At 29.4% G+C, this 13,372-nt stretch overlaps 1 protein-coding gene across 6 annotated transcripts; it reads right to left on the minus strand.

The window, feature by feature from the left end:
- Nucleotides 1-4,154: 4,154 nt before the first annotated feature.
- Nucleotides 4,155-12,060, minus strand: LOC100811044 (uncharacterized). 6 transcript variants are annotated; one of them, XM_014761938.3, is made up of 8 exons: nucleotides 11,000-12,060; nucleotides 10,680-10,727; nucleotides 8,875-9,202; nucleotides 8,631-8,743; nucleotides 7,190-7,669; nucleotides 6,586-6,741; nucleotides 6,031-6,446; nucleotides 4,155-4,926 (listed from the first exon to the last, which is right to left on the minus strand). In XM_014761938.3, the coding sequence occupies exons 3-8, from the start codon at nucleotides 9,138-9,140 to the stop codon at nucleotides 4,267-4,269; spliced, it is 2,091 nt and encodes a 696-aa protein (XP_014617424.1). In that variant the 5' UTR covers nucleotides 9,141-9,202; nucleotides 10,680-10,727; nucleotides 11,000-12,060; the 3' UTR covers nucleotides 4,155-4,266. The 6 variants fall into 6 exon arrangements, with proteins under 6 accessions (XP_014617424.1, XP_014617422.1, XP_014617423.1 ...); XM_014761936.3 differs by having other exon boundaries at nucleotides 8,875-9,244; XM_014761937.3 differs by having other exon boundaries at nucleotides 8,875-9,244; nucleotides 11,465-11,997.
- Between the last annotated feature and the right edge of the window lie 1,312 nt (nucleotides 12,061-13,372).

The following is a 13,372-nucleotide window of genomic DNA, read 5'->3' on the forward strand; positions in this document are numbered from 1 at the left end:
ATTTGTAATTCGATATCATTGCATATACTAATAGGCATTCATATTTTATTATGAAATTTAAAAACAATAAAATAAACACTGTTTGATTAAATAGAAACAATAAATTTTTTTATAGTTTTACAATATTTTTTTTTAATTAATAGCATTTATTCAAGAATTAACAATCAAAAGATTGATTTTTTTTTTGTAGTTGAAGAAAAATAAGAAGAATTCGCTAAAACCATAAAAAATTATTTTTATTGATAATATTTTATGTATGTTTCAATCGTTGACAAAACTTGAAAATTATATGTGACATAGCTCTCCCAAAATTTTATTGCAAACATTATAAATTTTTTAAAATTATAATAATTAGTCATAATTTATTATTAACATCTGAATATATTTATCGCATTTTCACACTTTTGGAGACTAAAATTTATATATTTATCTTTCAGAGATGTATTTGTGAGCGGGGTGGACAGACGAAATTTATATATATTTATCATTCAATAACAAATTTATCACTTTATTTCACGTAGATTACTTTATTAACGGTGACGAACTAAAATGAAGTTAATGATTAAATATATTGGTCGCATTTTTTATATTTTTTAGAATTACACCCCCCCCCCCCCCCTTCTTTTTCTCACTTCTTTTAACATTTTGTATTTAAAATATGCTTTGCACGGGTTCAGTGTTCTAGTTTTTTTAATAAAGATGCTGTCGTAATGTAGCGAAGTCTTCGTCAACAGAAATGAAAATAAATACAAACAAGCTTATTAATATATTGGCTCAACCACCAATGAGTACATACATTCAGTATCATAATATTGCAATCAATGAAATACGGGTACTTCTTTGTCGCCATATGCGTGGTGATTATTTTAATATAATTTTGTTGTGTACATTCCAAAAAGCTAGTTTTTCACATGATCATATCATGGTATTTGATCATTTTGGGTGATTTAGAAAAATATTTTACTAAAATGGATTGTTCTTTAATTTATTTATTAATTATGGGTAATTCTTGTCACATTGAAAATTGGATAACGTTAATAAAAAAACAAAAATAATATATTGTTTGTCATGTAGTAGATGATATCATCTTATTTTATGCCTATCCTTCACATGAGGTTGTGAGAACTAGTGACACTACTTCATACTACTCTTCGTATTTTGTTAATGAGTGATACCACCTTATTCCAAACCATCCTCTTTAGGTGGGTGAGAAAAGTTAGTGTCATAGTGTTATCTTTTACACAAGAGACGTTACTCTAAATATTATCTCTTTCATTTTGTATTTAATAGTTATAATTAAATAATTTTAATAATTAATTTAATTTAAATTATTTTAATGATTAAATAATTTAAGTAATTTTAGGTTTTAATAATTTTAATATAAGTGACTTTAATTAATTTTAAATATTATTTTACTTTTAAAAATTATTGATCTTTAGTTTTTATGCCGGCCTTTCCAATAGTACCATTTGTGCAACTAGAATAACATCAAAATGAGTGTAAAATTAGGCTAAAATTAATAAATAAATCTATTAACTATTACTTCAGGAAAAAATGTTTCAAGTGGATATTTTTTAGTTTAAATGTGTCATTTTTTCATATAATAATGATGATTCAGATAATGTTTACTTCAGGCTTTCCAATGGTTCCATTCGTACAGCCAGAAAACAATATCAAAATCAATATAAAATGACCCTAAAAATTGAAAGAAGAAAATATTATTTTAAGAATTTATTATACATACATCATATATGAGTTAAACCCCAAAGATCATTAACCCTAAACCCTACCAATATCTCCAAACCCTAAAGATCAACAATTTATAAAAGTAAAAACAACATTCAAAATTAAATAAAGTCACTTAAACAAAATTAAAATTATCATAACCTAAAATCACTTAATTATTTAATTATAAAAAAAAATTAATTATAATTATTAAATATAAAACAAAAATAACATCTCAGGTAATACTTGATAAGGTGATACCACATGTTTTGACAAACCCACTTAAAGTAGTGGCATGAAATAGGATTACACTATCCATTATATAAAAAAATATAAGTTGATTATGTCATTTTGATTGACGTCACCCAAATTTGATGTAACAAAAATCATTCATGACACATAAATGATTTGAGGACTAACCCTTTTCAATAAATTATTTTTGAAAATCACCCTAAATGATCAAGTTCCCATCATTATGAGGGTTATACGGCATAGGGGCAGGTGTGTAAAGTTGGGCACCAACTATTAATTTTGTTAGTTTCTTTATTTGTAAGAATAGAATATAATATCAAAAGATTTATAATAATTATACATTTTGTTCAATTAATTAAGTTGGATATCCTTAGTATTAACTCTATTAGTCAGATATATACAATTCTTATACATTTTCTTTTTATCATTTTGAAATATATATTTGTAAATTATCAACTGAGATAATTTTGTTAATTTTCATTTAAAGATAAGTCGTAAAAGTAGTTATGATTTTGTAAACAAAAGTCATAAATTTTTATGACTTAAACATAATAGTTGTAAAAGTAGTTACAACTTTGTAAAGTGAAGTTGTATAAAAGTTTACAAATTCGTTTGATAATTTGGAAAAAATTTCACCCCAGATGGTAAAAAAAAAAACCCTCCTTGTACAGATGCCATTTTATAAAACTTGATAATCTTTGTTAGCTTGGTTTATACATTAGTGACGTGTATATTTGTTTCTTAGACGGGTAACAGATGTATTGGTAGCATTTTAGCGGTGTTTGATTAAGAGGAGAAAGAGTAGATAGAAATAGAGAAAAAATAATTTGAAAAAGTAAAAATAAGTGGATATAAAATAATATATTATGTTTTTTGTTAGAGAAATAGGTGAGAAATAATATTGTGTCAAAAAAATCAATTTTTTTTTCTAGAAAATTGATTTTTTTTTTTTACCTAAAAAGCAGTTTTTTTGCCTAAAAATCAAGAAATTTGTAACTTTAGTTTCTCCAAATTAAATTTTACTAATCCACCAAATTTCCGTCTTTAGTAACTTATTTCTCTCTTTGGAACCAAACATAGCTTGTGGGATTATTTGGACAACCACAAAATTGGTTTATAAGGAAAGGATATCCCTTGTATCCTAACTCCTCTAGAGGTTTAATTGAATAACATCAATACATTTATTTCTCTCTTTCTTACCGAATTTCTTTGGCAGGTAGAAATTTAATTGAATAACATCAATACATTTATTAAAATAAAAAAAATACATGAATAAGACTACATCATAATGGTAGACCGAAAGAGTCTAATCACTCATAATTATGATAAAGCTAAAAATCTTAAGAGAAAACATGTAAATTACAAAGAGAAAGGAACTTTACAAGAAAAATAAAAACTAAGAATAAAATTGCTGAGTTTTCACAAAGACAAGTGAGTCTTATGGAAGTGTGACAGTGGACCATAAGTTTAGATATTAAATCCTGAGAACTAGTTAGGTTGTCAAATAATTAATTTAGTAAATAATTAGACAAATTAACTTTTATCAACTAAAGAAAGGTTTGTGATCAATTACTATTTGAACAAAAAGAATAATTAAAGCAGAAAAATTTGTGAGAAAACAATTATAATGAGAAGCCTAGGATTATAAAAAGGACGGGACGAAGTAAATGATAAAAAACGAGAAGATATATATATTTAATTGAAGAGTAGGACTATGTCATAATCGTACTAAAGGGTCTAGCAACTCGTGTTAATGATAAAGTTATAAATCATAAGAGAAGAAATTTAAATTGCAAAGAGGAAGGGACTTTACAACAAAGGATCCTAATTGTGATCTTCAAGCTCCTCTGTAGTCAAGGATGCTCTCAGAGTGTTATTCTCCCTTGAAAACTCCCAAAATCGCGCTCAGAGGAAAATATAGGGATTTCTGTTTTAAAAATCACTATTTATAAGGGAAATTTTAAGTGACTGACAACACTCATGAACCATGACTGTGGTGAACAACTTCGTAGAATAGTCTCGCATGGCCGTGGAGAATGGACCCTGGCCATCTCAAAAATTTGTAACACATCAGCGCTTAGACATGGTCATACCAGTATGGCCACGGTCATACATTTTTTCACTTACACATCATTCTAAGACTAATTTTAATTAAGGATAATTCTGTGAAAAACTAATTTTCCTTAAAAAATATTTTAGATTAAACCTTATAAAATTAAACAGTCCAAGTTACACTTTTAACTTGCATTGGACCTTGTAACGAGGATAATATATTACAACTTCAACAAATCAAAATATGGTCTGATTATATGCCTCCTCTAGTTCTGTAGTGGATAGGTAAATCATACGTTTACTTGGCTTGAATAGATTCCTACAATAGAATGTTGAGTAGATGATATCTGACCATAATGAAAATTGCAAACCTACATATAGAAGCAATGGTAGACACGAAAGTACTGCAACTGAATCAGGAAGCACCTTCAAACCATAGTAGTAGGTTATGAAGAAGGAACTTCCAAATGCAACCATCATGCATGCTATGGAGATGAACAGAGTTATCAGTCCAAATATTAACTTCAAGGGCAGTGACTTGTGAAAGTCGTACACCGCATATCGCGAGATGAGAATAGACAAGAATATCAAAATTGCAGTTGCTGAGAAGATGAATGCAGCTGCATCTGCTATTGCAAATACTTGGAATGATGCTTTGTTCAAATAATTTGGTTTTTTTGTGTCATCATCAATACCACCTGGTATGTTAATTGCCGCAGCAAAAATCGCTGTGGCAATAACGGTTGATATAAGCATACAAAACTCAGCAGTGCGTTTCATCCATTCCTCTCCTTTTCCCCGCAATCCTTCATGCTCCTTTATGAATAATTGTTGAGCAGTTAGACCATCAGAGTTTTTCAAATTTATGAACGATGGTGGCATTATCTTCTTCACCTCCTGTCAAATATATGTAAGAGTTAGTATAGATGACTTTTGTGAATAAACCTCAATAATTACAATTTAGAATTTTAGGCATAATAATTAGAAATAATATATATGGGAACAAATGCATATATGGACGATCAACAAACAGATAGATTGACTAAATTTTGAATAGAATTATAATGGATGAGTAAAAAATAAATGATTAATCCATTTATGATCTGTCCAAAATGTAAATATTTTGATCAACCCATAACTGATTTAATAAAAAACCTATCCTTTTTTGTTTTTTTATGGATAGATATCTAAATAATCTATTTTTTAATTACCATAACATTCATACATAATATCAACCTATGAAGTAAAACTTCTAAGGCAAATACATAATACAAGATAGACATTTTGACTTGGTTAATGTCTAGTATATAACAAAATATCAAGTGATGATATATTTATTTTTTAAAACCAACCTTTTATATTTTTTTCAAATTATGAGTGTGTAAAGATAACAATTTCAATGTTCAAATAAAAAAAATAAATTTTAAATTAGACAATAAAAAGTATTAAATAAGTATCAAGTAAATGTTACAATATGTCGATATTAAAAGCTTGTGTATGACACAATGACAATTTGAATAAGAGATGTGTTTGTACTTTAACGGGTATCAATCATGCAGATTTATCGAAATACTAATCTTTGTTGAAAAATTTAACTATTTTTAGTAAAAAAAATTCTTTTCAATCACATTTTTTTATCAACAAGATTTAAATCTAAGATCTTATTTAAAGCATATATCAAACAAATAAGCACCATTTAACAGAAGAATTGTATACCACAAATTAAACCTCCTTGCTTCTTTAGTTTGTTAAGTACGTAATTTTAGCTTTTAACTATGGTTATATAATTGTTCACTTTAGGCTAAACTTTATAGAATTTATTGATATAAAAGATACAGGGATAAGTTGAAAAAATGTAAAACTAAAGAAAAGAGTAAAAAATACTTTATCCTAAACGCAACGAGAAAAGAATTTTCAAACACATGACAATGCAGATGTGCTGTGAAAGCAGAGTGCGTGTGAAAATGCAAGCATTCAAAGTCAATGAAATAAAGGGGTTACCTCAAACCATATGATCTCGAGGCACATTTGGAATGCAGCTCCAGAAACTATTGCAAGTCGATCTGGTGGGGCTAACTTTGCAGCCAAATGCAATAAAGTGTTGTTTTCTTTGACAATATATGATATTAGAATATCCTTAATGAACCCTATTTCATGTACGAGATTGAAGATGCTAGCATGGCGATATGAAACTGCTGTGTGAATTATACTTTGCCCATTGTTGTCCACTTCCCATATGATCTTGCCAGGGTAAGCACTAATAAGCTCTGACAAGAATCCAAAATTACCAACTTCTGCAGCATCGTATAATAGTTGAGAAGGCTCACTTATGATTCTCATTGCCTCCGAATGGTCTTTGTGCTGGAGAATTTTTTTCCAGAGAAAATTAACCAATTGAAACATCACATGTTTCGTGTCTGCAATAAAAAACAAATTGATTTCTTGTAACTAAAGAAGTGTAAAAGAGCAAGGTAATCTGGAAAACTCTACAAATAAATAAATAACTCAAGCCACTTGTCTGAATTTTCCTTATAACTAGTGAACGTAAGAATTTACCAGGGTTGATCCGGAAGGAACCTTCCATCTCTGGACAATGACAACACGAATCCAAAGGGTTTTGATTTACAGCCAAGAGATGCAAAGCTGTCTCGTTATTATCATCTCGTGCATAAGCTAGCTCTACCCACTCATCTGCCATTTTTAAGGCCATGTCTGGAAGATATTGGATCAATTGAAATTATTTTAAAATTTCAAAGGACCTAAGTTACATCGTTGGAAACTACATCTTTTTACCTAAGATGCATGTTATATCAATATTTTAATAATCAGTTTTAATAGATATGTCATGTTTTTCTGTCAAACATATTTAATATTGTTGTTGAAAATAATAAAAATAAAATCTTTTAAAAAAATAAAAGATTAAAACTAAACTTTTAAAATGACCAAAACACTAAAACATAAAAATCAAAAGTAACATCCAACCTAAATAAAAAGAAATTCTTACAAAATTTGTGTTAACAAATTCTAGCAAATGTATTAAACGTGTATTAATAATTATATTAAGATAAGATATAAGGTGGATTAAATGATGAAAAACCTTCTAACAATTAATATTTTTATTGATAAAAAAATTGTGTCAATTAAAATAATTAATGCTTACGATAGTTGCCGGTCTTGATAAAAGTAAAGAACAACATTATCTTGTCCGTATCCTCGAACGCTTCTTTGCTGATGTCGTATAGATAGCGTGTCATGTCGCAATTTCCTTGCATCGCAGCAAACTGAATAGGGATATAATCACTTCCACCCCTTCTTGTTGGCAAGTGTGGATCTCTTCCCTTCAATAATTCAACAATTTCCATGTTTCCAGATGCAACAGCGAAGCAGAAGGCAGTGTTGCCCCGGTAATCTTGCAACGAGATGTATTGATCGTTGTCGAATTCTTGCAGCAGCTCCTTCACAAAGGAAGCATGGTTAGCACCTACAGCAACATGCAGAAGTGTAGCCCAACCATCTGCTATTGCTGCGTGCTTCAGTCTACTATCTTTTCCTAAGATGACTTTGGCTGCTTGCCAATTGCCTTCTAGAGCAAGCTTGTGAAGGGGCACACAAAGCTCCAGAAATTTGTTCATGGATTCCCCTGAAACAAACCTAATGTTTAGGACACCTACAAAGTCTTTCAGTACGTTTATATTTGGTTTTTTTAGTATAACAGTACTCCCTCAACTTGTATAATACCCAAAGATGAATTGATGTTTGTTGTTTTCATAGTACCCAATTTATGATATTTATTGTATTAATTAAAAGAAGTGAGAAAGTATATTCACAAGTAATTGGAGTAGAGAGGAATATTAATGACAAATTTTTTTTAAAAAAAGTTATAAATTTATTATTATCAAATAAATTAATTATTTTTCTTAATTTTGAAGAATTTGACAATTAAGTGTCTTATATATAAGAAAGAAGAAAATATATCTTTTTTTTTATAAAAAAATGGGGTTGTTCTAGCTAACTTAACGTTTTAAGTTTGAGTATTAAATATATAACCATCCAAAGTTATTTATAAGACTTGAATATGATTGCTACGGTGAAAAGGATATCCATGGTCTATACAAATATATATATATATACATTTTTTAAACTAATTTACAAAAATTAAAAAAATTGGTTAATTTTTATTTTGAGTGAATTAAAATTCATTTAAGTGGTTGTTTTTTCTTAATTGATGTTTTTTTCACACACACAACATGATTATTGAACCCTTAAGCACATACATAAAATAAGCTATCTATTAATCATATCATGTTGACAATTAATTATTAATTAGTAGTATTTAAGATTGTTGGAACGCATCATCAATTCACTATTTTCGCCCAATTACTTTCTACTTAACTAATAATATATGCAAAGAGAATAATAACAATTATATTTTTTTAATTTTTAATTTGGAGCTAGTTATCTTAATTATAAAAAAGAAAATGATAGTTTATTTTATTAATTAACATTATTTGTTTTTTTATTGAAAAAAGGAAAATAAGTTTAGAAGTTTTTAACAAAAAATAGATAAATTAAAAGAATAAATAATTTTTTACCGTACGTACTTGTTTCCTGTAAAAAGTAAAGATCAGGAGAGCTAAATTGACTTGTATCTGGTGCCGTTGGATCGCTGGAGAGTTGTCCTTGTGGAGTTGATGAGTTGTCACCAGTCCTTTCCCTGTCAAAGCGAAGGTTGCAAATTACGTAATTAATTAATTATTATATACGTTTAGAAATCTATAAACAATATTAGCATTCAGCAATTATCAAAATTCAAAATTTTGAATCTACAAATTAAAGATGCTTAACCTGTGGAAAACCCTGTCAAGCTCGTCCCACATTTGCTTGGATGTTTTTGGACCCTCTGAAAATATTTCAAAATCATCTGGATTCAAGGCACAATGTAAAATATTTTTTGCTTTGGCCTCTAATTCCAAATTCTTCATGTCTTCTTCATCATATTCATCTTCACTTTTCTCCACTTCTTCATTGTCTACTAGCTTTGTTGGAACTTTTGGTCCATTTTTTATCAGAAGCCATAGCTTGAAGTCAACGGATTGTATGAATATTTTCATACGCTCCTTCCACTCGATGTAATTTCTTCCATCGAAATATGGTGGCCTCGAAATAGAATGCCCTTCAGTGATGATATTATTCATCAAATTCACAACTGTGGAACCTACAATGATATATTTTCTTATACTATATTATGTCCAGGAATGTCAACAATAAATAAAATTTATTTAGCGTCGTCATATAACTAATTAAAAAAATCATGTGTATTTTTCTTCTAAATCTTCACCACTCAAATAAGATTTCATTAATATTTTATCTTTTGTAGTTACACATAAATAAAGTATATGAAATATGATCTTTTGTCCTAACCCTGCTAAAATAATAAATGCATGATTGTCTCCCAAACCTATACTAACGAAGAGTGAAATATGAACAAAGAAATAAATGAGAAAAAATAGGAAGGATGTAAAGGGAAAAATATTGTGAAAAATATGTTATTTAGATGGATATATAGGATATGAAAAAAATATTATTATTTATTCATTTATTCATTTGGATAATATTATTATTTATTAATTTATTTATTTGGATGAATAAGAAAGAAAAAAGAAGTAAATAAATATTACAAAAAAATATACTAATTAAAATCTTATATTCAATGAAATGTGAATTTTGATTATATTTTTTTTCTTAATACACACACAATCATCAACCTAAGAATAAAATGACCCCTTCGTAAGTGTTTTTCTCTTATTCCTTCTCCACTAAATACATTTAAACAAATACACATTAAGAAATTCTTGTGCGTGAATCCCCAGATGAGTGGAAATTTAATTTCATTCATATTTAGACTCTGAAAAGAATTTAGTTCTTATGCTGCATATTAGACTCATCATACATGTGGTTGAGAAATCATTACTTCAACATTAAAAAACCGTGAAAGGAACAGTCGAGTACGGAGTTCGTACAAAGTGAATACGTGTTAATTTTGACGTTTAGATACTTGTGTCATGAATAGGGAAAATGTCTCTAGGAAGATAAGGATTTTCCAAAGAAAATTGAATACCTAATTGAAGTGAGACAGGAGTAATTAAGCTAGTATAATTTTGTATAACAGAATATATAAATAATGAAAAAATCTCGTAACTAATTAATAATGTGTTTTTTTATAGGATTTTTCAGAATATAAAAACTCTGTTAACTGAAGAAAGAACAAGAAAGGATAAAGGTCAAACAAGAATAATTGATGCATATATTGGTATGGACGGTTTCTTTCATTTTTTACTATTTGGACCACTTGCACATCTAAGAAATCAAAAGACATTTAAGTATGATTAACCCTTTAAGGCACACAAGTAGCTAGCTAGCTAGACAAGGCCACAAGGGTTAAATTACTCCTTAAACTTTCTTTAAAATTATGGAGTAGGAGCCAGGAGGAAGTAAACCTAACGGGACAACCCCACCAGTGAGAATAATCCATGTTTGCTTGTTTGTTCCACTCATAAGTTGTGGTCAATTATTGTACATTTTTTTTCCATAACGTGTGAATGAAATTTCAAATTTCAACCTAATGAAGAAAGTGTTAAAGGTGCGCGTACCTGCAAGTAGAACTTTTGACGGCAACTTTTCCTCCTCCACTTAATTGACTGTACAAAAATTATCAACAACACCAATAAGTGTATTGTGGGAAAATAAAATTAATAAATGGGAAATATTTCAATAAGGGAAGTTAAGAAATTAATGCATATATAGATCTGGTTGAGTTCTTGATGGAGTAGTACGTGGATGAAAAAAACCCACGTAAACTCAAAGGGTGTCCATAATATGTAGGGAAAAGAGAAGAAAATAAAGTTGAAACAAGTGCAGGTTAAAGTTATACACCAAAGTTAAAAGGAAAAAGGAATGGAGAAAAAGAAACCAGAAGATGGAATTCGGAGCTTTTGATTAAACAGTCTTCGGGGAACCCCTAAAGAAAATCAAACAAGCACGAAGAAGATGAAGATGATGGTGGTTGGTGTTGCAGTGTTAAATGAGAAGGAGTGGAGTTGATATTTATAGGATATATAGAATTAGAAAGAAAATGGCTCTACGGCAATAGAAGAAATGATGAAGAACGTTCCTTTCGAATATTCTTTCCTTACTCTCTATGGCTTTGGGATGTATTGCACATTCCAGGGTATTACTCAAACACACGCTTTTTTATAATGATGTTGCAATGCATGTAAACCGGAGACTTAGGTCGTCAACGGTAGCTAGTGAACAATGAAAATGAATGCCAAAAAAAAGATACTGTTACAAGTCAGCTTAATATATTGGATAAACGACTAATAAGTGTGTACAGCATCATAATATTGCACTAATGAAAAGGAAAACTTCTTCTCACCTTCGTCACATCTCTGAGACCCTCAAACAACCCATCCCTCGCCTTTTCCATTCTCAACTTCTCTTTCAGATCTCGAAGACCATGAGTGCGGCGGTGATGACGGTGATGGGTTGTGTGGGGGTGCGAGTCACAGGCTATGGTGGTGCGGTGGTTATGTGCGGACATCTCCAACGACTCGACCTCCCTAATATTGGATAGTGTTCGTGAAATCTGGACTGATGTCACTAACGAGATCTGAGATTTTTGGGTTTCTTGATCTATTTTCCTTATGGGATGGGGCTTGGAAATGACTTTAATTAGACTTGGATTTGTTATGAATGAGTTTGATTTAGATGGATTTGTGTTTAATTTGTAGCGTTTTGAGGTTTGTTGTTTGTTCTTGGGTTTGATTTGGGAAGAACATGAGTTTGTATTATGGTTTGAATAAATTTTGGGAGGTTTTAATAGACAAAAAAGGATTTTTATTAGTAAACATTATTTTGAGGCATTTTTGTGGTTTTTAGCTGAAAAAAATGATTAGTCCCATTAAATAATAAAAAATAACATGTGGCCGTCTCTAAGACCGCCATCTCAACTTTTAACCGACATTCCCTAACGGCAAGGGCTAATAGTTACAACGAAAAAAAAAAAACTTTAGGGACCTTTACCAATCAATATTTTATTTAATAATTAAAAGTCAAAATTTAAAAAATTTTAAGGAATAAAAATTTAGTTAATAATTTTTTTAATATTTATAGTAATTTTTCTTATAGGAAAACACTAAGTAATGAAGTAATGTTTTTTTAAATAATTAAAGAAAGTGTAAGAGTAAATAAAAATAAAGAAAAATTATATAATTTCAAATACCCTTAGGATCTCTACACTCGATCAATTAACACCACTAGCTACATAATCTATACCAAAACCTCCCCTATGTTGTTAGAGAGTACTCTCTACACCACCAACTATCACCCTAAACACTCCCACCACCACCTAGGCTTCACGATGGTCGTCCCTACTCCTTTCTTTCTTAGCTAACATCTCTAGGTGACTTGGGAGTCATGTTCACAAAATCTTCTTTCACAAGAGTTACCTCAACAATAGTAAGAGGTACTTCAGTAGCCCAAGTAGGAGTTACCTCAAGAAGACATCAATGAACCTCCCAGAAAGTCCACAAACCTTTTATCAACATTTTGATAGTATCAGACAAATGCTAATGGCAAGGTATATCACATGTCCTCTAGGTTACGCATATGTTACATTTTTCTTTAACCTAATACAAATTGATTTTTTTGTTTCAGAAAAAAATGATTTTTTATTTTTATTTTTTTAATTATTTTCAAAATTACTAACTTCTCTATAATTTTAACCAGAAAAAAATGAATTTTTATTTTTATCAAAGTTTTATTAAAATATTTATTTTTTTATACTAACAAATATAAGTAAATATCATGCCTGCCAAGCATGAGTCAACACGCTAGTTTTTATATATTTGTTAGTCTTGCACCATATCCATTAAAGTTGGTTTAGTGATGGCGTATGAGTAGTTTGTATGAGATCTCGGTGACTTTTTATATTTGAGTACTTTATGTTATTCTTTCATTATCTACCGATGTCTTTGTCCACTTTCATTCTCCTCTCTAATTTTCAATCTTAATTTACTATACACTGTCCAACGATAAAAATTCATGAGTGTGATATGCTCGGACATGGGAGAAATTGTACTATGATTTGGGACCACACATCAATTGTGATCCGTCTAATAAATGGTTGACATGTGGTCAACTAACTGAACACAAGAATAGTTGTTGTGCATAAGAACATTTATAATAATAATATTTAGAAGAAGCCTAATTATTAGTGTCCACAATGATGTAATCCAATAAAAAGTCTAATCCACTCCTTTTACTTATGTTTGGAGTCATATAT

This window comes from Glycine max, chromosome 9, assembly GCF_000004515.6.
Source record: "Glycine max cultivar Williams 82 chromosome 9, Glycine_max_v4.0, whole genome shotgun sequence".
NCBI classification, from domain to species: domain Eukaryota; kingdom Viridiplantae; phylum Streptophyta; class Magnoliopsida; order Fabales; family Fabaceae; genus Glycine; species Glycine max.